The 23,613-nt window shown below is 45.0% G+C and overlaps 2 protein-coding genes across 3 annotated transcripts in view; one reads left to right on the forward strand and one right to left on the reverse strand.

Annotated features, from left to right (window-relative positions):
• Window positions 1–1,754: 1,754 nt before the first annotated feature.
• On the reverse strand, window positions 1,755–22,947 carry zgc:112496 (uncharacterized protein LOC541336 homolog). Its single transcript, XM_068056344.1, has 6 exons — window positions 22,268–22,947; window positions 21,617–21,785; window positions 14,185–14,278; window positions 8,120–8,279; window positions 7,874–8,026; window positions 1,755–4,761 (listed from the first exon to the last, which is right to left on the reverse strand). The coding sequence occupies exons 2-6, from the start codon at window positions 21,757–21,759 to the stop codon at window positions 4,586–4,588; spliced, it is 726 nt and encodes a 241-aa protein (XP_067912445.1). The 5' UTR covers window positions 21,760–21,785; window positions 22,268–22,947; the 3' UTR covers window positions 1,755–4,585.
• stub1 (STIP1 homology and U-Box containing protein 1) overlaps window positions 22,492–23,613 on the forward strand; it is a 30,309-nt gene continuing 29,187 nt past the window's right edge. The window contains exon 1 of one of the 2 annotated variants that reach the window (XM_068056342.1): window positions 22,492–22,955. In XM_068056342.1, the coding sequence (XP_067912443.1) occupies window positions 22,842–22,955 (114 nt within the window). In that variant the 5' untranslated portion in view covers window positions 22,492–22,841. The remainder of the gene's footprint in view (window positions 22,956–23,613) is intronic. The other variant, XM_068056343.1, reaches the window with a different exon arrangement.

Below are 23,613 nucleotides of genomic sequence, written 5' to 3' on the forward strand. Positions count from 1 at the left end.
AATATTTCACGGAGAAAAAAAAAGGATCATGACACTGCATTGAAGAAAACTTTGTGGCTCGCTACCCCAGTTTGAGCTATGTCCTTATCAAAGATTTTCATCACAATGCTAATGCCATCAAGGTAATTCTATTTTGATTTACAAAAGATTTCTCAAATTAAAACAAAATAATTTCAGTTAATATCAAATGGACACTTTGAAATAAATCAGCATCTTCGTCAGTTTCTAGGAGCTAAGCAAACACTCAGGCCAACTGGAAAACACAAGGAATTTATCTAGGAGCTATTGCTAAGCTACCGTAGCCATTATTTTTTAGTCTAAGTGGCAGTGTGAAAAATGCCTTTAATCCAGGATAATTGTGATCGCCATTGATTTTAATGGATAAGCTACTCACGCGCCTTTTGCCTGTTTTAGGACTGGAAACCAAATTTGGCAGGACTTGTCTGCAGGCTAGCTCATCATCCAAACCTGCCAATTTCGGCAAGGTCCTGACCAGCGAGCTGGATCGGGATGCCCATTTGTGTGTTGCAGTTCCTTGATATTATGGAGATGGGACTGAGGCCCAATTTGTCACAGTCCCAGGCTTCTAACTTCAGGTGCACTTTCTAACCTGGTCACCAATTTTGTGCTAGCTCCTGGCAATAACTGAATCTGTAGGCCATTATTCCATACCTATTTCTAGTAACTTGTTAAAATTTCATAAATTGTTAAAATAACTCAAATCATGCAACATACAAACCTGTAGTTCAAAGTTTAATGTGTATCCTAGCAAAAGTTTGCTGACTAGGGCTTTGTTTGTTGTTTTTTGCATCTTCCCTTGGAGAATAGTGTGAAATAGTGGAAACATTCAGTCATAAACATCCAGGAGCATCTTTATACCAGCCAATAGCATTAGGGTTTTATGGGCTCTCACAGTTCACATAAAGAAGCGGGCTTTTGGGGGTGGAGGGTATTGTTTGTCTCATACATCTCCTGGAGGAGAGTATCTTGCTGGATGTCAGCCCAGAATTCAGAGCTGGAACTCATTGGGACTGTCTGGAATGGGGTTTGAATCCTACACCCTCTAACTCAGATGGGGATGATACCACTAAGTCAAAGGTTCACTCTCTTGATCTACAAGGGAGAGAAGGATTTATGGGGAACAGCAGGAAAGTGGAATTAAGGCCACAATCAGATCAGCCATGATCTTATTAAATGGCTGAGTAAGCTCAAGGGGCTGAATGGCCTACTCTCCTGCTCCCCTCTCTTATATTTTTATGTTCTCCCATTGATTACGATAGAAGTTGAAAACTACCAGTTACTATTCATTTCGCATCAATACTCACATAAGAACAACCAGTTATACACTATTCTTTAGTGAAACTGTCAGTTTTTGTCTGATCGCTCTCCCATAAAGCACCTTGGGACATTTTACTGCATTAAAGGCACTATATAAATGTTGTTGTTGAAAGCTCTGCTATAATGCACTAACAGACCATGCCATGATCTGACATTGACCCTTCATCAAGACAAACCTTGGAAAAAATCTTTCTATAGGCTTTGCTTTGGAGACTCACACACCTAATGCTCTACAATGGACTGAATGAAGTTAATGGACATGGCTGACCATGTAAACTTTCCACTGGTCTCTAGCTGTGGGTAGTAGCTTTTATCAGAGGCACACACTTACACTTTATATTCAGCTACAACATTTTAACAAGGAATATTTACATTCTCCCCAATTTATTTAAAAAAATACTGCAATGCAAGTGAGATGTAAAGCCAGTAATAAAAATTTAATTTCAAAGAGTTCAGCTAAAAAGTATGATTTACTAATCAGTGTTACTAAAGGTCACAATTAACTATGGCATATATAGTGCACAACTCCATTACAGACAGAGTGCATCAATGATGGCAGTGTGATGTTACATTGAACATGGAGCAATATCCATTTGCATGTCGACATTATTAACAGATGGCAGACATGAAGTGACAGTACAACTTAGTAAACAATAAGGGAAAAATGTTGTTGCGTTATAAAGCAAAGCAGAACAGGAGAAATGTAGAATTTGGAATGGAAAAATATACCCAGGTCAGGAATTTGGAGAAAATAGCAAATTCAGTTACAGTAAACAGCTCAACTGAAAACTGCTCAATGCTCAGAGATGGTGATTCTAAGGCAACGAATTTCTGCAGGGTCTCTTCCACTTGCTCACTATAACTTTTATGGAAACCCCAGAAAAAATAACAGCATAAACACAACCGGGAGAACCTCCGTGGAAATTAATTTCCAAGAGTCTAATCCAAACAAAGGGAGGCAATCTTCACCTCTTCGTGTTACACATTTCATCTGAAACTCAGCATGTATTTACAGAAAAACAATCAGTATCTCAGGACTTCAAGGGCTGGATTTTCCCTCTGGGGGCCCAGAAACAAAATTCGGGACTGTATCCAGGTCCCGAACCTGACCCTGGAAGCTGGGAGGGGGGGGGGGGGGGGGGGGCGCAGGGGAACAGTCACTAATTGGATTTTTCATGGGGCTGCCCCCTTAATTGGCATGGAGACAATTAAGGGTGGTGGGTGGCCTTCCAGCTTAAGAGGAACAGCAGGCTACAATGGAAGGCAAGTAACAAACCGGGTGCTTCAACATGGAGACACCCTCTCTCCAACTTTAAAAAGTGTAAAGTCAGTGGGCAGATATTCACGCCAGGAGTTTCCTCAGGGCTCTTCCAATTAGCAGCCGTGACTGACAGAGACTCTGGATAGATCATGGAAATGGGGTTTCCGCCAAACGATCGGCAGAACATGCGAGAAAAATCCTGGTGTAAAGCCTTTGTAAATGGTGCTGTCAGTTTTCAATGACAGGAGATATAATTCACTGCTCTATAAAGATGAACATTTGGTCCTATAATAAGTAAGATCTGCTGCACTCAATATATAAAAGTATTCAAAAGGATCTATGTTTTCATCAAATTGTATTGATAACACTTTGGATAAAAATCTACAGCCTGATAAAAGCGTTAAATTTTCACATTTGCACTTTCTGCACCCTCTAGTTCAGAATCTTAAGTTTATTTGTAGCTATTTATTTTGCAACCAGGGATTAGTGCCAATATCATGCATCTGTGGAAACATCACTTCAACATTTGTCATTTGCACATGAGCTTGGAACATCCACATAATAGCAGTGGGAAACAGGAAATGATTCAACTCATGATGTCAGCAAGCACGTAATTCACTCCGACATCACCGATCATCACCTCTGATTCACTGTTTTGTGGGTCTCTGTTTTTTTTAACCTGTACAAGCAGATCTTCTAACATTGTTTGATGAAGCTGCAGGACACTGAAAGGAGCATATACCATGTAACATGCAATACTTTATGCCAAGGCAGAGCTGTTTTCAAGCTGGACTGTCCCTTTAAGACCATAAGTCAAATTGCTTAATAGGTATATTGTGAGGTCAATTAGAAGCTACACATTGTTGAACAAAGTGTGTAGTTGCTTATTAATCTCCAGTTCCACCCATTAAGGATAGGCCAGGTAACGAAGGTCAGAAGAACCAGCAAGAAATTACTGAATTTCTTTAACTTTTGTTTGAAACTACTCCTTGCCTATTGGTAGATCCACTGTCTGTTCAGTTAGGATTTTTTGCCATTTTATGAGCCAATCAGGTACAAATGTTACATATATTTTGCACGTGCAACACTTTCAAGTGTGATGGATATGCTAGATGCAATAAGTACATAAATAGCAAGAATACTTTAATGCTGTTTGACGCTGAGCAATAATAATGTTGTTTGCCCTTCTTCTGGGTCCAGTATCACTCCCTGGTGTCCAGCTTTACTGATTGGTTTCAACCTTCAGCACTATCTGTTGCACTATCCAAGTGCGTGTGAAGCTGTAATGTAATACCTCTCACTCACTGGGCTGGATTTTATGGGACCCCCTGAAGCGAGGTCGGAGGCAGTGGTAGAGGGCCCATCATCACCCTCTTTGCCTAGCGATCTTTCCAGGGACAGGATAGGCCGATGACACCCTTCCCACCCAGAGGCCAATTGAGACCCTTAAGTGGCCTATTAGCGGCCACTTAAGGGCCCCATCCCACTGCTGATGGGATCTAACCAGCCATGGGGGGGTGCCTCCGCCACATGGGGAGGGTGCCTTGTAAAATGAGTCGTCCTCCGTGCAGGCTTGGTGGTGGTGTCCCTCCTCCATCGGCAATTTGTGACAGGGCAACAATGCACCTCCCAGGAACCCCCAGCCTCTTCCACTGGGCTTTACAACCACCCCCAACCCCCCCCCCCCCCCCCCCCCCACCCCAGCACCCACCGGACTGGCCCCGGTGACCCTGCCTCACTTATCTGAGGATTGGCCGGCAGCACTTGGTGGCGGGATTGCCGTCTTTAAAGGGACGGGGATCCTGATGCCAGAAATGTTGCCTCCGGAACAACAGAGGGCCGGGGCGGGTGGGGGGGGGGGGGGGGGGGGGCGGGGAAAAAGAGAGGTGAAAAGGCCCTGCCCCTTCAATCTGGTGCCAGGAGCCCCGCTGCCATCACAATATCAGCCCATGACGTGGCTGCTTTCTTAAAGGACTGACGGGCTCATCATTGTGTTTTCTGCCTTTTCACAAGTCTCGTTGCTGTGTTTTTTTCGTTATTCACCGTTTTGTTTTGATGTAGCACAATTCCATTCAGCAGCAATGGTTTGATACGTTGGGCCACAGCCCAGGTCCAGAGACACTGTTCGATTCTGTGAGGGGTCCAGTCCTTCACCAAATCATCTGCAAAAGGTGAATGCACCATTACCTCATGGAAAAACCAAATTATTGTCATGTCAGATCATATTGAAGCACTGGCCATTACTGCATAATGGCAGTGGAAAATAGAACTGCACCACTGGGTACTGCATGTCTCATAATGGAAGGTATAAATCCTCACAGCAAGAGATGAATTTCAAAATTAATTGAATCTCATCAAAACAACAGCTACAGTACATATAGTGCAACCTCTCATTTACTTACTGTTATTCTGTAGAGTTCTGATAGGTGTATCTGTGAAGAACAGGGTTGTAATCACCAATTACTACCATTACTTATATAGACAGTGCTTGAATTGTAAATCTAGAGATGGGGGGGGAAATGGTAAATTGTCTCCCTTACTTTGTCCAAGGCATCAACTGAGTTATCTCAGTGAAAAAGGCACAGATAGGACCACTTGCTCAAACTAGTTCCTGAACATGTGTTTAGAATCATAGAACAGTACAGCGCAGAAGGGGGCAGCCTCGTAGAGTAATCCAGTCAGTTCCACTCCCCCGCTCTTTCCCCATATCCCTGTACTTTTTTTTTCCAAGTATCTATCCAATGCCTTTTTCAATCTTATCCACCACCCTATCAGGCAGAGCATGTCGCCTCTGGTTCCTTTGCCAATCACCTTAAGTCTGTGACCTATGGTTATCAACCATTCAGCCATTTGAAACAGTTTCTCTTTATTTATTCTATCTAAACCTTTCACAATTTTAAACACCTCTATCAAATCTCCTCTTAGCCTTCTTTGCTCTAAGGGAACAACCCGAGCTTCTCCAATTTATTCATGTAACTGTAATCCCTCATCCTTGGAAATATTCTAGTAAATTTCTTCTGTATCATCTCCAAAGCCTTCTTGTCCTTCTTAAAATGTCTTCCCTAGAATTAGACACAGTGCTCCAGAGGGAGCTGAACTAATGTTTTATATAGGTTTAATATAACTTCCAGGCTTTTGTATTCTATGCCTCTACTGACAAAGCCCAGGACCCCAAAAACTTTATGAACTGCTTTGTTAACCTGCCCTGCCACCTTCAGAGATTTGTGCACAAACACCCCCAGGTCTCTATTTTTGCACCCCCTTGAAAATTGTATCATTTAACATGTATTGTCTCTCCTCATTCTTCCTACTAAAACTCATCACTTCATATTTTTCTGCAGTGAATTTCATCTGCCTTATGTGTGCCCAATCCACCAACCTACTTATATCCTCTTGAAGTCCTACTCCCTCATTGTTTACTTCACTTTCAAGTTTAGTGTCATTTGCAAAGTTCAAAATTGTGTCCTGTAGCTCAAAGTTCAAGTCATTAATGCATATCGAAAACAGCAGTGGTCCTAGTACTGAACCCTGGGGAACTCCACTGTACACCTTCTTCCAGTATAAGAAAACAGCCATTCACCACAACTCTGTCTTCTATCACTTAGCCAATTTGGTATCCATGCTGCCACTGGCCTTTTTATCTCATGGGCTTCAATTCTGCTAACAAGCCTAACCTGTGGTACTTTGTCAAGCACCTCTTAAAAGTCCATACACAAAACTGAAAGTGTAATTGATACAAGTCTACTTCAGTGGTAGATCCCCAGCTTAGTCCTGCTTTTCCCAAACAGACCACTTCATTCAATAAAACCATAACATATCTGGGCAGGTTGACCTGTCAGAAATGTGGCTAAAGAAAGATACAGCATCTATTTATAGAGCACTGTCAGAACATCAGGACACTGTAAAGTGCTTGACAGCCAATTAATTACTTTTGAAGCATAGTCACTGTTGTAACACAGGAAAACAGGAGCTACACACTGAACAAAACTCATAACAATTTCAGCACCATACAGTTTGAATTGAAGTAAGGCTCCCTTACTTATCTGATCATAGCACAACAGCCTACTCCCAACTCTTACTCAACTATCGAGCTCTTCCTCTAGTCCCTGTACTCTCCTTGTGCATTATACATACAAAGTACAGTGTGACGAAAACCACACCTGTCAAAATGAGACATATTAATTTCGTCATATGGACCATTAATTTTGAGCTGTTACTGGACTTGAAATAACTTGTTTAAAAAGACCACAACAGTGGTTGAAAACATGGCTACACATTTGCTTTCTAAAAGACAGCTGGCTGAAGACGACAATGGGAGTGCCTCCCTGATTCAATTAGCCAGATGGATTTTTATCAAGAGACATTGAATGTGTAAAAGCCAGAATTCCACCCCCCAACTGAGAGTGTCTAGTAAGCTTGGGAGAAATCCACAAACCTCGTCGGAGAGGTTGTCCCAAATAAGGAGTTAGTCACACGACTAACTTGCTGGCCAACTTGGAGTTAACTGAATTGAGCTCACAGAACAGTTTTTGGAAAAACTACAATTTGAAGACCAAAGAGAAGGAAGGTCTCTTCCTGTCTCGCTATCTCACTCATGCAGAGTTCCAGGGACCCACGGAAGTAACTCAAGCCTCAAGACAGAAGACCATCAAAACAAGTTTGAAAGTGTGCACTGTGCCCCAACGAGAACTGCAAGACTTAACTATAATCAAAGACTTTACATCAAACCCAAAGCCAGTAACTGAACTCCAGCTATTGCTTCAAACCTTCTTTTCTTTGATTCTTTCTCCTTTTCTCTCTTTATTTGTACGTGTGTTTATCGCATATGCTAGCATGGTCGTGTCGCGTATTTCTAGTAGTTTTAACTGAATTAGAGTTTTAAGGTTAAACTTACACCTTTCTTTTTTAAATCTGAGAAAACCTGTCTGGTTTGTTTCTTTGCCATTACAATTAGAGATCAGTGAGCATGGACTCACCGAGAGGGAAAATAAAACATGGTGTTTTTAAAAATTAAACCCTGCTACGGCCAAACCAGGAAAAGGCTGACAGGGAAACCCTAGACCCCTTTCTCACCTGATCGTAACAACAGCCTTTGCAAGAGAATACTTTTAATACATTTTCTCAATTGATTAGTACACATACACATGTTCAGACTAGTGCATACAACATAAACTCCTACCATGCCCTCAGCATTATCACATTAACAAATCAGCAGGACTCCCTTTGGCACACAGGTGAAGGAAGTGTACATCTGTGAAAATGGGAGAAACTTACTCTTATTGAGTTGTCTTGCGCATTCCCTCACTTTGTTCAGGTAGAGGATGTAGTGTTTAAGTGTGTACTTAATGGGAACCAAGCCTGGGATTGACTCCACTGCTTCATCGGCCATGAATGCAGCTTCCTGTGGAGCACCAGTCACAAGCACCGCTAAGCATGAGTGAGAAAACAGCTCCCATTAGAATTCAAAAGTACTGCATAAATAAGTAATGCAAGTAATTTGACAAGTGTTTTCTTTCCTACCTGATGCAGTAGCAGGTCCTACTGCTTTCAGCTTACTGATCTCTGTGATTGCAGCTGATATATCAGGAAGGAGCTTGAAAGCTTTTCGTGTGCATGACTCCACACTGTCCCTGGAATTACTCATTACCATTTCCTGCAATCTTGGACGGAACTGGCCTCTCTACATGTAGCAGGGTGGAGGAAAGGGAAAGAAAAGTCAAATTAGAACTGAGTCGAGTTAAATGATTTTTTGTTTAAGCTTAAAGATTTTTAAGTCAATAAATAAGTAACTGGGTCATCTCAGATATTGAATCCATTGACCATAGCACTATCAGTTACATCTATAGACAATAGAGATTCTCATCCTGGTGGTGCTACACCCAGAGATACTGTACATTCTTCTTTAAGATAAAGTGACATCCTGAGTCACTGCATGTCCCCTAAGCCCAGTGTCCTCCCATATCCAAATACAGAATCAAAGCCAATGGATTTTATAAGGACTCTAGCACAACCAGATTAGCTCTTTTCAGAAAGGATGCTGGCATACCCACAGGAACTGTAAGTCTAATTGCAATGGTATAATATCTGGATGTGAAGATATTGCAGGCTCTTGCACATTTTCATACTGTGAAGGAAAATTAAGTTCTGAAAGCAGATTCCGATGCCCTGGGAGAGTGGTCCAAACTTTGGCAAATGGTATTCAACCAAGATAACTTTACATAGAAGAGAACTGAAATGGGTTGAGAGAATGTAGGATTTTAGCGTTATAGTACATAATTCTCTAAAGGTTTATGACCGATGCCAAGAAACCATAGCTAAAGCAAACCAAGTACTGGGTTGTAATAAAAGGACTCTTCAATATAAAACAAAGCAAGCTATTTTGTCATTGTACAAGACTTTGGTTAGACTACATTTAGAATATTGCATCCAGCTTTGGTCTCCTCAAATGTTGGATGATGCAAAGGTTTGAATAGGTTAAAGCGGGGGCCACAAGAATGATTCCTAGCTCACAAAAAAAACATTAGTTATGAAGAGAAGTTTAAAAAGCTAGCTCTATTAATTTTAAGATAAAAAAAATTGTTAAAACACTAGATTGTATTCCTATTGATAGATCAGGGAAGACCAGTGGTCATCCATATAAATTGTGCAAGGGTAGGGCCAGATTAGGTTAGGCAGTTTTTCTTTTCCCAGAGGTTGGTAGACCTATGTAATAAATTGCTTACACTCTGCAACCCTTCAGAAGAGAGCTGGATCAGTCCCTGGCTGAGGTGAGAGATTACACCTTATAAAAAGGTAGGTGAAATATCAATTAATGCAAGAATGGTTAATATGGTATCCTATTCTTGTAGTTGACTGCCAAAGAAATTTTCCAAATTTTGTTCCGTTATTGGCACTGGGGTTTTATTTGGTCTCTCCCTTGAGATTATATGGCTGCTGGGCGTAGGAGGTATCTAATCATAATACTTCATCAATCAAGAATCAGTGGAGCGTGTTTGTTGGATCAGATTTTTTTTCTACCTGTCATTTTGTATGGTTGTAGTACCAGGAGTATGCCAATGTCATCACCCTCTATAAGAACAAAGGTGACCACGATGACTGCAACAACTACCGTGGAATCTCCCTGCTCAGCATAGTGGGGAAAGGCTTCGCTAGAGTCGCTTTAAACAGGCTCCAGAAGCTGGCCGAGCGTGTCTACCCTGAGGCACAGTGTGGCTTTCCAGCAGAGAGATCGACCATTGACATGCTGTTCTCCCTTCGTCAGCTATAGGAGAAATGCCGCAAACAACAGATGCCCCTCTACATTGCTTTCATTGATCTCACCAAAGCCTTTGACCTCGTCAGCAGACGTGGTCTCTTCAGACGTCTAGAAAAGATCGGATGTCCACCAAAGCTACTAAGTATCACCTCATTCCATGACAATACGAAAGGCACAATTCAGCATAGTGGCGCCTCCTCAGACTCCTTTCCTATCCTGAGTGGCGTGAAACAGGGTTGTGTTCTCGCACCTACACTGTTAGGGATTTTCTTCTCCCTGCTGCTCTCACATGCGTTCAAGTCTTCAGAAGAAGGAATTTTCCTCCACACAAGATCAGGTGACAGGTTGTTCAACCTTGCCCGTCTTAGAGCGAAGACCAAAGTACAGAAAGTCCTCATCAGGGAACTCCTCTTTGCTGACGATGCTGCTTTAACATCTCACACTGAAGAGTGTCTGCAGAGTCTCATCGACAGGTTTGCGGCTGCCTGCAACGAATTTTGCCTAACCATCAGCCTCAAGAAAACGAACATCATGGGACAGGACGTCAGAAATGCTCCATTCATCAATATCGGCGACCACGCTCTGGAAGTGGTTCAAGAGTTCACCTACTTAGGCTCAACTATCACCAGTAATCTGTCTCTCGATGCAGAAATCAACAAGCGCATGGGAAAGGCTTCCACTGCTATGTTCAGACCGGCCAAGAGAGTGTGGGGAAAATGGCACACGGAACACAAAAGTCTGATGGTAGCAAGCCTGTGTCCTCAGTACCTTGCTCTACGGCAGCGAGGCCTGGACAACGTATGTCAGCCAAGAGCAACGTCTCAATTCATTCCATCTTCGCTGCCTCCGGAGAATCCTTGGCATCAGGTGGCAGGACCGTATCTCCAACACAGAAGTCTTCGAGGCGGCCAACACCCCCAGCTTATACACCCTACTGAGTCAGCGGTGCTTGAGATGGCTTGGCCATGTGAGCCGCATGGAAGATGGCAGGATCCCCAAGGACACATTGTACAGCGAGCTCGCCACTGGTATCAGACCCACCGGCCGTCCATGTCTCCGCTTTAAAGACGTCTGCAAACGCGACATGAAGTCCTGTGACATTGATCACAAGTCGTGGGGGTCAGTTGCCAGTGATCACCAGAGCTGGCAGGCAGCCATAAACCACAGCTGGCAGGCAGCCATAAAGGTGGGGCTAAAGTGTGGCGAGTCGAAGAGACTTAGCAGTTGGCAGGAAAAAAGACAGATGCACAAGGGGAGAGCCAACTGTGTAAGAGCCCTGACAACCAATTTTTATCTGCAGCACCTGTGGAAGAGTCTGTCACTCTAGAATTGGCCTTTATAGCCACTCCAGGCACTACTCCACAAACCACTGACCACCTCCAGGCGCTTACCCATTGTCTCTCGAGACAAGGAGGTCAAAGAAGAAGTAGTACCAGAAGTGACCCCAATGAGTAAACTCTGGGTATTGCCAATAAAAACAAGAAATGCTGGAAATACTCAGCAGGTCTGGCAGCATCTGTGGAGAGAGAAGCAGAGTTAACGCTTCAGGTTAGTGACCTTCTTCAGAACCAGCAAATATTAGAAATGTAAAAGGTTATAAGCAAGTAAAGCAGGGGTGGGGCAAGAGATAACAAAGGAGAAGGTGTAAATAGGACAAGGTCACAGAATAGCTGACCAGAAGGTCATGGAGCAAAGGCAAACACAATGTTAATGGTGTGTTGAAAGCCAAAGCATTGGTACAGATAGGGTGTTAACAGACTGAAAATTGAACCGCTGCAAGTACAAACATGAAAAAAAACAATGGGTAAGCAAACCGAACAAACTAAGATAAAAATAAAATAAACACAGTAAAAAAAATTTTAAAAAGGAAAATGAAAAAAATAACTAAAAATCAAAGTAAAATTGGGGGCTCCCGTCATGCTCTGAAATTACTGAACTCAATGTTCAGGCTGGCAGGCTGTAGTGTGCCTAATCGGTAAATGAGATGCTGTTCCTCGAGCTTGCTGGAACACTGCAGCAATCCCAGGACAGAGATGTGAGCATGAGAGCAGGGGGAATGTTGAAATGGCAAGCAACCGGAAGCTTGGGGTCCTGCTTGCGGACTGAGTGGAAGTGTTCTGCAAAGCGGTCACCCAGTCTGCGTTTGGTCTCCCCAATGTAGAAGAGACCACATTGTGAGCAGCGAATACAGTATACTACATTGAAAGAAGTACAAGTAAATCGCTGCCTCACCTGAAAGGAGTGTTTGGGGCCTTGGATAATGAGGAGAGAGGAGATAAATGGGCAGGTATTACACCTCCTGCGATTGTAGGGGAAGGTGCCATGGGAAGGGGATGAGGTGGTGGGGGTAATGGAGGAGTGGACCAGGGTGTCACGGAGGGAATGATCCTTTTCGGAATGCTGACAGTGGAAGGGAGGGGAAGATGTGTTTGGTAGTGGCATCACGCTAGAGGTGGCGGAGGACGATCGTTTGGATATGGAGGCTGATGGGGTGGAAAGTGAGGACAAAGGGAACCCTGTCGCGGTTCTATGAGGCAGGGGAAGGGGTGAGGGTAGAGGTGCGGGAAATGGGCCGGACATGGTTGAGGGCCCTGTCAACCACAGTGGGGGGGGGGGGGGGGGAATCCTCGGTTGAGGAAAAAGGAAGACATATCAGAAGCGCTGTCGTGGAAGGTAGCATCATCAGAGCAGATGCATCAGAGACGGAGAAACTGGGAGAATGGAATAGAGTCCTTACAGCAGACATGGTGTGAAGAAGTGTAGTCGAGGTAGCTGTGGGAGTCAGTGGGCTTATAATGGATATTAGTAGACAGCCTATCACCAGATATGGAGACAGAGAAGTCGAGGAAGGGAAGGGAAGTGTCAGAGAGGGACCATGTAAGGGTGAGAGAAGGGTGGAAATTAGAAGCAAAGTTGATAAAGTTTTCCAGTTCGGGGCGGGAGCAGGAAACGGCACTGATACAGTCATCAATGTACCGGAAAAAGAGTTGGGGGAGGGGGCCTGAGTAGGACTGGAACAAGGAATGTTCGACATATCCCACAAAAAGATAGGCATAACTAGGACCCATGCGGGTACCCATTGCAACACCTTTTACTTGAAGGAAGTGAGTGGAGTTGAAGGAGAAGTTGTTCAATGTGAGAACAAGTTCAGCCAGGCGGAGGAGGGTGGTGGTGGATGGGGACTGGGTGGGCCTCTGTTCAAGGAAGAAGCAGAGAGCCCTCAAACCGTCCTGGTGGGGGATGGAGGTGTAGAGAGATTGGACGTCCATAGTGAAGAGGTGGTGATTGGGGCCAGGAAACTGGAAATTGTCAGAATGACGTAGGGCGTCAGAAGAGTCATGGATGTAGGTGGGAAGAGACTGGACCAGCGGAGAAAAGATAGAGTCACGATAGGAAGAAATAAGTTCAGTGGGGCAGGAGCAGGCTGACACAATGGGTCTGCCGGGACAGTCTTGTTTTTATTTTATTTCATCTTAGTTTGTTCAGTTTGCTTACCCACTGTTTTTTTTCATGTTTGTACTTGCGGCGGTTCAATTTTCAGTCCGTTAACACCCTATCTGTACTAATGCTTTGTCTTTCAACACACCATTAACATATTGTTTGCCTTTGCTCCACGACCTTCTGATCAGCTATTCTGTGACCTTGTCCGATTTGCACCTTCTCCTTTGTTATCTCTTGCCCACCTCCGCTTTACTTGCTTATAACCTTTTACATTTCTAATATTTGCTGGTTCTGAAGAAGGGTCACTGACCTGAAACGTTAACTCTGCTTCTCTCTCCACAGATGCTGCCAGATCTGCTGAGTGATTCCAGCATTTCTTGTTTTTATTTCAGATTTCCAGCATCCGCAGTATTTTGCTTTTATTTATCTGGGCATTGCCACATGTTTTTACACAGCTGCAACTGTGGGCTTTTGAAATCTAGAAACGCAATGGAAGAAGACAGTTTTATTATTGCACAAAAACAGAAGGGAGTCCATAGGGAAGTGTTATCCATACAATCCAACAACCCTTTTCCACTTTTCCTGTCATTGGTTTAATGGTAGATAGATAATAGGTGGATAGCGAAATAAATTGCACAACACACATTCAACACAATGGCGGATGCGGACAAGATGAACTGTCAGCAGCACAACTAAGATGACTATTGGCAGCATCAATAATTAATGCCAAGAACAATCGACTGCATGCAGGAAAACCCGGCCTGGGAGAGCATTGCGAGACAAAATTAGGGAGATTTTGGAAATTCGGCATAATAGAACTTGTCGGTCGGTAAAGTGCTGGTTAACAAAGCTTTTACTGCCTAAACGCAACCCTGCCCCGCAGACTTACTGTCAGTTTCCACTCCATCAATTGAACCAGCTCAGCATGAGTGAGGAATTTCTCTACGCGACTACAGACAGCTTCTGGTAATTCTTCTTGATACCTGAATTAGAAAAGTTAGCATTAGCCAGATTGCTTATAAATACCTGTCAGAGTGAACATGTGAGCAAGTCTTTTAACTAACTTTTCCCCTTCCCCATTATAGGACACACACCATTCATACACACATTAAACTGAGGTCCCAGCTACTATTTTTAGGCTGATGACACTTTGATAAAGAGTAGGGAGTTCTGCTGGTGTGCCGGTCAGCAGTCTTACCTCAACCAACACCATCAAAACACTTATCTCATTTATTGGCGGTAAGTTAAACCCCCAAAACAGGTGAGCTTGGGTCAGGTGCAAAGTAACAGACATGGGTTGAGGGAGCAATTCACTTTCAGGAGGCAGGTCAGTTACCAAAATCATTTAGTGGCCTTTTATTTTTAACCAGGGTGGCTGGATTTCTTGGGCCTTGGGAATTCTGGCACGTAAAAGGAGCTGAGAAAAACTGGATCTGTGAGGTAAGTGTATTTACAGCATTGCTTGTGCGCCAGGAGGAGCAGGAGTGTTTCCTCCAGGCCTGAGAGGCTTACCACTGTACTCCCTCACCACAATCTCCATCCACCCTGGGTAACCATTGCAACCTCTGACCTCCCAACCCCCCCACAACTTACCTGTCTTCTGCTCATTGGCGGATTTCCTGTCTGACAAAGAGTCAGCCTGTCATTCAGGGTGGCTGTCGAGTGGGAAGCCTACTGATAACAATATAAACAACGTTCTGCAGTTACATCTTGCAGGACATCCGGGAAACCCTTAATTTTGGGGTTCTGGTCTGGAAATCTGTCCCACATACCCCACCCTCCAACCCCTATCCCAAGCTCTCTCTTCATGGCCCCAAGTAAATATCAGGGTTTTTCTTTCTGGAAGCTTGCTGGGCTGAATTTACTGAGCCTGTCACGGGTCCTGGTGTCAGATCCGGAAGTGGACACTGTCCCCCTCGTCACGTGTGCGGCCGGCTCACTGCAATCATGCAGTGGGCGGCCAATTATAATAATGGAGGCGCGAGACCCAGCCAATTATATGACAGGGGAGGGATTCGAGGTGCTGAATGCAGCATCAGATGACTCTGGAGCAGGTGCTGGCGCCATATTTAACTCCCTGCCAGCCCTGCTGGCATTGCTGCCTTGGACTCATCTGATGTGCTCTCTGATGAAGCCGTGGCTATAGTGACTCTTGGACAACTCCATCCCCCACCCCCCAGAGAAGGACGCCACAGGATGGCAAAGGCAAGACATCAGGTGGCCCTATGGTTTAGCGATGCCTCCCTCGAGATTCTCCTCCAGGTTGCAAGGAAAAGGCAGGAGGTCCTATTCTCCAGCAATAGCAAGAAGAGGGGCCTCCTGCCTGACCAAGCAAGCCTGGATGGAGATCACAGAGGAGATCAGCAGCCACGAAGTCACGGCCTGAACATGGGTCCAGTGCTGCAAGAGGGTCAACGACCTCCTTCGCTCTGCCAAGGTGACTGTTCCATACCTCTTTCCTCTTTGGGACTTGCATGTGGCTACACAGGAGGAAGAGGGACATGGAGAGGGAGGCATCACAAAAGCGTCGGCAAAGGGGGTTAAGCATCACCTCATCCTGACAAACGCATGCTGCATCTCGGCTACAGGCCACCTTCTTTCACAGCTCACCCCCTTTAACTCCTCTGAGCCGACGGGAGGATGAGTTACATCCAATAGGGGACCAGGGGCTGCCACTAGCAGAACTATCATGTTCATCTCTCTGCGAAGTATGACTACCTCTCTCTTTCCATTTTCAGGATGTTACGACCAAGGCGGGAATAATGCACTGTTAACTCAATCCCACTGCTCTATAGGTCACAACATATCATATTTCCACCTACCAAAGAATAGCCAAATTAGACACTCTATTTGTCCCCCAGAATAAAGCACACCAAACAATAACATTAACTATTTATTAGAAAAGAAACATGAGAAACTCCTTAGTTCCTTAACCCTCATGCACACACACATACATTAACAAAAAAAGTTAACTAGGGGAAAAGGATTTTGGTTTACAGCGTTTCTTAGGAGTAGAAGGAATAAAAAATAATTGAGTTTATCACGTTCTGGTAGGATGTTTTCGGTATGGTGAGGTGACCCAGAGTCGAATAGTCGGATGCCACCCAGTCTCTCTCTAGGCGAGGTTGATGAACAGTCTGTGATGGGTAGGTGTTCACGGCAATTTAATTGCAGCAGGCATCACATAGGTCTTTCATCAGGGGTGTAGCAACAGGTCGGCTTAGGTCAGCAGCAGTCTAGCAGAAGAATTCTTCAGATTTCAGGATTTTTTAGAACACAGGAAGCAGCAGGCACACTAGATGCAGCAGGCACCACACTGGATGCAGGGTTTCTTCTCAAGAGATGTAGGATTCTTTTAAAGAGAGAGGTCACACTTTTCTAGGTCTTCCTCCCTTGCTCCAGGCAGGTCAAAGCAAAGATTTCAAATGCCTCCTCTTTGTTCACTCACAGGCTTTTTAAACGGTCCAAAGTGGAAAAAAACCTTCCTGAAGCTGGTCACATGTCCAGACACAGTGTCTCTTGTCCTTCAAAAAAAAACTGCTCTGAAGGCCAAACCCCTGTGGTTTCCTTGAAATTGCCTGCTTTCTTGTGCTTGTACAAGTTCAACTTCCTTTCAAAGCACCCATAAAGTCCAACTTTTGTTATGAACTTCCTTTCAAAACATTGCAGGAAGTTCTACTATTTTCAGGTGTCTTCCACTGAGCAAAAATCTTTTTCACAGTTTTTAAAGCACACAGAATTCTAAGTTCTGAGTACAAAAAAAACCCTCTTGTAACAAGGACAAGAGGGCCCGTAACAGCAGGGAGACAGCATGGACTGGCAGAGGCATCCCAGACTTCAGGCCTCTCTCCACAGCTGAGGAGGAGGCAGTTGAATTAACGGGGACCCAGGGCAGCCACTCATTAGCAGATGGCGAGAATGGAGTCTCTGCGCAAGAGAATGAGGATTGTCTTCCATCGATATAGTCTTCTCCAGCTCCTCGTCCTTCTGTGGTCAACAGGAAGGTTCAAATGAGCCTTAAAAGGGAGGAGGAGAGGCTGACTTTTACAAATGGGGGCTCCCCACAGGATGCTCTGAATGTGGACAGCGACTCCTCAGCCCCTCCACCAGTGAGCTCAGCTCCAGTACCTGCGACACCGGAGGAGAGTCCTGCAACTGTACAGGAAACGAACAGGCAGCCGGGGCTCTCCAGACCTCAGGCTGCCAGAGGATAGCTGCTGAAGTCATCACAGGCCAAAGGGAAGCCTGATCAGCAGCCTGCCTCCAGCCCAGCTGCTAGCACAGGGGTTATACCTCGTGGATGTACTTGTAAACGTATAAAGAAAAGCACCTATACACACTTGGAGTTTCACGGGTGTTTGAAAATTGCCTTTTGTTTTGTCTTATAAAATGTTTTCAGTTTTGAAATTAATTTTTATTCTGAAAAATGATAATTCGTTCATGTCTTAATTGTGAGATGGTGACTTCAGACTTCCCCTTTAGTGGCTGCCAATGGAGGCACAGCCCTCATTTGATTAGCGTCTCCCATGGGCCATAGCACGTAGTTAAGCTGGGCGTTAGGCATGGAAGACAAGCAAAAAGGAGACGACAGACTGCATTCAATGAGGTGAGTCTTTATGATTTTACTCTGAGGCCATCATGGTGGCTGGAAGCGGGTAACTATGAGACTGTCTCTTGCCTCCTTGGCCCATCGCTCTATGTGCTTGGCCTCCGGTGCAAGGGGTTCAAAATGCAGTGTTGCCTGCTCATCACTCTCCTCAGTGTCCTCTTCATTGGTGGAGGAGTGGCATTCAATAATGACCTCATCATGCAAGGCCTTCCCCCCCACTTTGCAGTGCTAGACTGAGCAGAGTACAGCAGACAATCACGATACGCGAAACCCTCGCTGGGCCATTCTGCAGTGCTCCATTGGATCGATCCAGGGACCGGAATCTCATCTTCAGCAGCCCAATGGCCTGTTCGATGGTCACTCGGGTAGAACTGTGGCAGTTGTGGTACCTCTCCTCTCCTGCAGCGTGAGAGTTCATCAGAGGTGTGAGGAGCCATATCGTCAATGGGTAGCCCTTATCCCTGAGATTCTATCCCTGAAGGCGAGCAGGGGGCCAGAAAAGCTGCGGCACCTGGGACTGCTGAAGTACATAGGCGTTGTGGCTGCTTCCCAGGAAGCGGGCACACATCTGCAGGAAATGTTTTCAGTGGTCACAGACCAACTGAACATGAATGGAAGCCCTTCCTGTTGAAGGCGGCGGCTGGCTGCTCCTTGATGGCCACATGCATGCAATCTATCACAACTTGCACCTGGGGGAATCCAGCGATGGCCCTGAATCTGATTGCCCTCTCGGTTTGAACACCAGGGTCGGTCCGGTAGAGCACATAGTCGCTGGTGCTCTTGAACAGGGCATTGCTCACCTCCTTGATGCAGTGGTGGGCTGCAGCCTGACAGACACCACACATGTCCCCAGTGGATCCGTGGACTGATCCAGACATGTAAAAGTTAAGTGCCACGGTGATCTTCAAGGCTATGGGCAGAGGGTGACCACCAAATCCCATAGGTCGCAACTCGTCCTGCAGCATGGTGCGTAATTCAGTGACGGCCTCCCTGGAGAGCCATAGTCTTCGCTAACAAAACCTCTTGGACATTTGAAGGTAGCTGAGTCAAGTCCGGTACACTCTCTGGCACAGGCGGGCACTTCTTGGCATGGCTGGCTGAAGTCACTCTCATTGTGGAGCATCACGAGCAGGCACAGCTGCCTCCTGGCCCTCTCTTCATTGGAGGCACTGCATCACGCCATAGGGGTCCAAAAAGACAGGGTGTATGAGACCCATGCCGGGTGATCAGTAGGCCTCCTTGCAGAGACGAAACTGATTTGGCAGCTTTCCATTTGCTACTTCTCTCGTTGTCTTGCTATTGGCCCTCAGTGCCCACCCCTGCTGACAGCCGACCCTCTCACCTAGTAGTATAGCCACTCAGTATAGCCACCAAGACCAAGCACCCCCCCCAGTACACCCACCCAAGACCAAGCCCACCCATGCAGAGCGCACAGCACTGCAATCCGACAATGGCCTCTGCTCCCTCCTCTTCCCCTATCCAGTGATGATCATGGCTGCCTTCCTGTCACAGCAGAGGCCCTGCCTCAGTGCCACCAGCCTTCAGCAGCCGGGAACCAGAAGGCATGTGACATCCGTCTGTCTTCCACTTAACTCCATGACGTCAGATTTCCGGGCTGACTCGTCCGATGCTATTCTCTGGCCCCCCCACGCCTCCACTCCTGATCTAAATGGGCTCACTAAATTCAGCCTGCTGTGTGCAAACTGGCTGATGCATTTGCCTATAAAACAACATTGATAAAGCAAAAAGTAAGTTAGGATGTTTTGAGGACTTGATGGGTGCCATACAAATGCAAGTTATTCTTTCTTTTTTGCCCTTCTCAGTTTCATTATCGTCAACATTAGCTTGTCAAAACACAGCCATGGCACAGCTCTCATGATTCCACTGCAACCTGTCAGACCATTGATATTACATCACCTTACAATGGTTTTTCCTGCCATGTCCAAACAGTCACATTTGGTGTACCCCAGTGATCCATCCTTGGCCACTTTTTCTCCATTTACACACTATCTTTTGGTGATGTTATTTTGAAGCATGGAGTCAGCTTTTACATACATGCTGATGTCATCTGCCTCTACCTGAATTTCTCCTCCATTGAATCTGAGGCAGTTGTTTTCACTTTCAATGACCAATCCAACATTAGGAACAAACTGAATCTAAACTTCTGCATCTTAATATCAGCAAAACTGAAGTCATGCTCTTTGGTTCTTCCAAACATTAATGCACTCGAAACTCTATCTCTCTTGCTGCCACCTCAGAACAGAAGTTGAGAATCTTGGTATAATGCTTTACGTTGAACTCAACTTCCTCTCCAAAACACAATCTGATGAAAGGTCACAGACTTGAAACGTTCACTCTGCTTCTCTCCCCACAGATGCTGCCTGACTTGCTGAGTATTTCCAGCACTTTGTTTTTATTTCAAATTTCCAGCATCTGCAGTAATTTGCTTTTACACAATCTGCCACCTTGGCTATACCCTTGACATATACCCTACATCTTACTTTCTAATGCTGAAAACTTCATCTCCTGGCTGGACTTTTCTAATACTCTGATTGCTGTTGCGACATCCGATCCGGATTTAGTCAGCGGCGGGAAAGCAGCAAGGGCATATCTACCATTCATACTGCATGTGGCAGCTCATGCTCTCACCCACATAAAGGCTCATATCCCATTACTCTTGATCAAACTCTAATGGCTTATTGTGTTATAGAGAATCACCTTTAAGATTCCTGTCCTCACCTCCCATCCTCATGTTTCTCCCCATCACTACGACCTCCTCCAGTCCCCTGTCTTATATGAACTCTAGTTCAGCAATACCAGCTTACTTCTTATTTCCTCTATTCCACCAAATGCAACCATACCTTCAGCACTCTCCTTTCCCACCTTTCCAGTTGCTTCAAACCTTCCTTATGACCATCTCCTTTGAGTGTGTATTTGCTATTTCCTGCTAAGATCACAAACCCCTGTTCTCTGCTTGGAAATGTATCTTTACACGTAATGAGCACTATAAAAGTTTAAAATATTTTCCTGTCTCACAAGGTGTTATAATAAGGGCGGCACAGTGGCAGTGGTTAGCACTGCAGCCTCACAGCTCCAGGGACCCGGGTTCGATTCTGGGTACTGCCTGTGTGGAGTTTGCAAGTTCTCCCTGTGTCTGCGTGGGTTTTCTCCGGGTGCTCCGGTTTCCTCCCACAAGCCGAAAGACTTGCAGGTTGATAGGTAAATTGGCCATTATGAATTGTCACTAGTATAGGTAGGTGGTAGGGAAATATAGGGACAGGTGGGGATGTTTGGTAGGAATATGGGATTAGTGTAGGATTAGTATAAATGGGTGGTCGGCACAGACGCGGTGGGCCGAAGGGCCTGTTTCAGTGCTGTATCTCTAAAAAAAAAATGCATACTGTCATTCATAGCACTTACAGCAACTTTAAATTAAGGTGCATCTTTGTGAAGGGCACTTTCACCCTTAATTATTTACCCATTACCCCTGGGTATGGAGGAAGAATGAAACAAAAGATTGAATGGGAATACTGAAAAATCACAGGTTCATTCAGTGAGCTGCAGTTTTCTAAATACATGTCTCAGGCCTAAGTGCATAAATTTGCCAAAACAGGAAAAAAGGAACAGCAGAACAAGAGTTGTCTTCCCCAGTAGATTTTGTCACACTGCTTTCGCTGTCTCTCTTCTAAATTATACAACATCCAACTCTCACCATTTATCCAGTGCAGCCAGTTTGCCTGCCTTCCTTCCTTTGGACGCTGTTGTCTTTGCTTCAACTACATCCCAATAAAGATCAAACACAGATCTCCATACAGCAGGATCCTGGCAGTTATACAGTGGTTCACTTCTAGACATGGCTTCACTCAGTAAGCAGTTTCAACCTGTAGGGTTAAAGAAATTCGTCATTTAAAATGATGCCGATAGGTTTACATGCTTAAAATATTGCTGTGCTAATACCCATTGAAACCTAAAACTTTAAAGATTTGTCTGGGATGAAAAAATGTTTTCATGAAATTCAACATTTCTCGTTAAACGTACAGCGTGGACTCTGCATGGTTACAGAAGACGATTTAAGCAATCCTGCTCAACGAATGAATATTCGAAACTTGCGCCAACTCCAGGGAACAAAATCCGACCTCAGATAAAACCAATCTGTGTTGTTGAATGGCGGTTTGAACTGCCACATCGCAGAGTGTTCACTTTACAACAAAAATTGCGCCAGATCCAAAGTCACTGACAAACCTAAAACTTTCAGAGGCGCGAACAGAGCATCGGCCCATCTCCCTCTTTATGCCAGCCATTCTTCACAGATTCACACCATGGACCATTTTACTGCGTAACACATGCATATAATTGAATTTACCTGTAGAATTTACTTGAATTCACGAAACAAGTCCACATTAATGCGCACACATCCACTCATTTGCCTCTGGCGCTGGCAAACCATCACTTCCATTAGCAAGATGGCGGCGCTCCGGCTTCACAGGACAATTCGCTTGCTCTTTGCAGCGCAGAGAGATGCCGTCACTTTACCTGAGCTGGATAACCCACCTCGTGGCGGCACATAGTGATTACATTACTGATAGTGCGACGTTGCTCGCGGGCGGCTCTGGATGACGTGTTGAACGCGGCTGGTTACGTGCTTTTTGTACACAAACAGCACTCGCGGATTTAGAGACTCTTTTAAAACGTTTCCGCTGACCAGGGACAGCCGGGTCAAGACCCCGAGTCCCAGCCCCCTGCCTCTAAACTCTGGTCAGCGTAAAACCCTTCAGAGATTCCGTTTCCCAACTCGCCCCGTCCCCGCCTTCCAGGGCCTGGGCCCGCTACACAGCCTGGGAGTATCCCACTCGCTGCAAGCCCGTCAGCAGCCGCAGAAAGCCGGCTTCTTCTCCCTGCGCGTGTCTGCATTCACCAGGGATCCGGAGAGAAACAGCATGTCCGGAAGTCCCGAGAAGAGCCTGACTGCCCAGGAGCTGAAGGAGCAAGGGAATCGCCTGTTTCTCAGCAGAAAGTACCAAGAAGCCGCGGCCTCCTACAGCAAGGCCATAGTGAGTATCTCAGTTAGTGTCAGAGTGAAAGGATGTTATAGAACAAACAGCTCAGCTTCAGATAAACTGCCCGGTTACAGTTCAAAGCACAGTAACACATGAAATACCTGTCATCCAGCCATTTATTGTGCTTTGTTAATTCTGCTTGTAGTATTTGGGATTTATGACTATCAAAACAGCAGAATAAAAGGGCAATGGTTCATGTGACTTGTTCAGGATTAGCAATCGTATTCAAGTTCTGGCTATTTCCATAAACAGTCCACCAGTTTGTTCCTCTGCCATATTCAATGCTGCTGCAACCAAAACCTGATGGCTCAAAATGCAGCATGTATAACATTTACTCTATGTATATGTATACATATGAATTGTTTATATTGGGGTTTGTGATCATAAGCTAGCTAAGATTTGTTCATGGTTGTTTATAATGTCGCTCTAAATTCGGTATGTCTAGTTTCCTTAGCTGTTTTAATTCTGTAATCTTGGTGTATGATCTATTAATGTACACTGCTATTATGATTCTGCAAAGATTAAAGCATGGTTTTAGCCAGTATTTTATTATCTGGCCTGTTGGTGCGTGTGTGTCTATTAGATCACAACAGTAATGTAGAAGAGGTGATTCATTTTTCATCACTTCCACAAGTAGCTTGGTATCTGGGCA

This window comes from Heterodontus francisci, chromosome 24, assembly GCF_036365525.1.
Source record: "Heterodontus francisci isolate sHetFra1 chromosome 24, sHetFra1.hap1, whole genome shotgun sequence".
NCBI lineage: Eukaryota > Metazoa > Chordata > Chondrichthyes > Heterodontiformes > Heterodontidae > Heterodontus > Heterodontus francisci.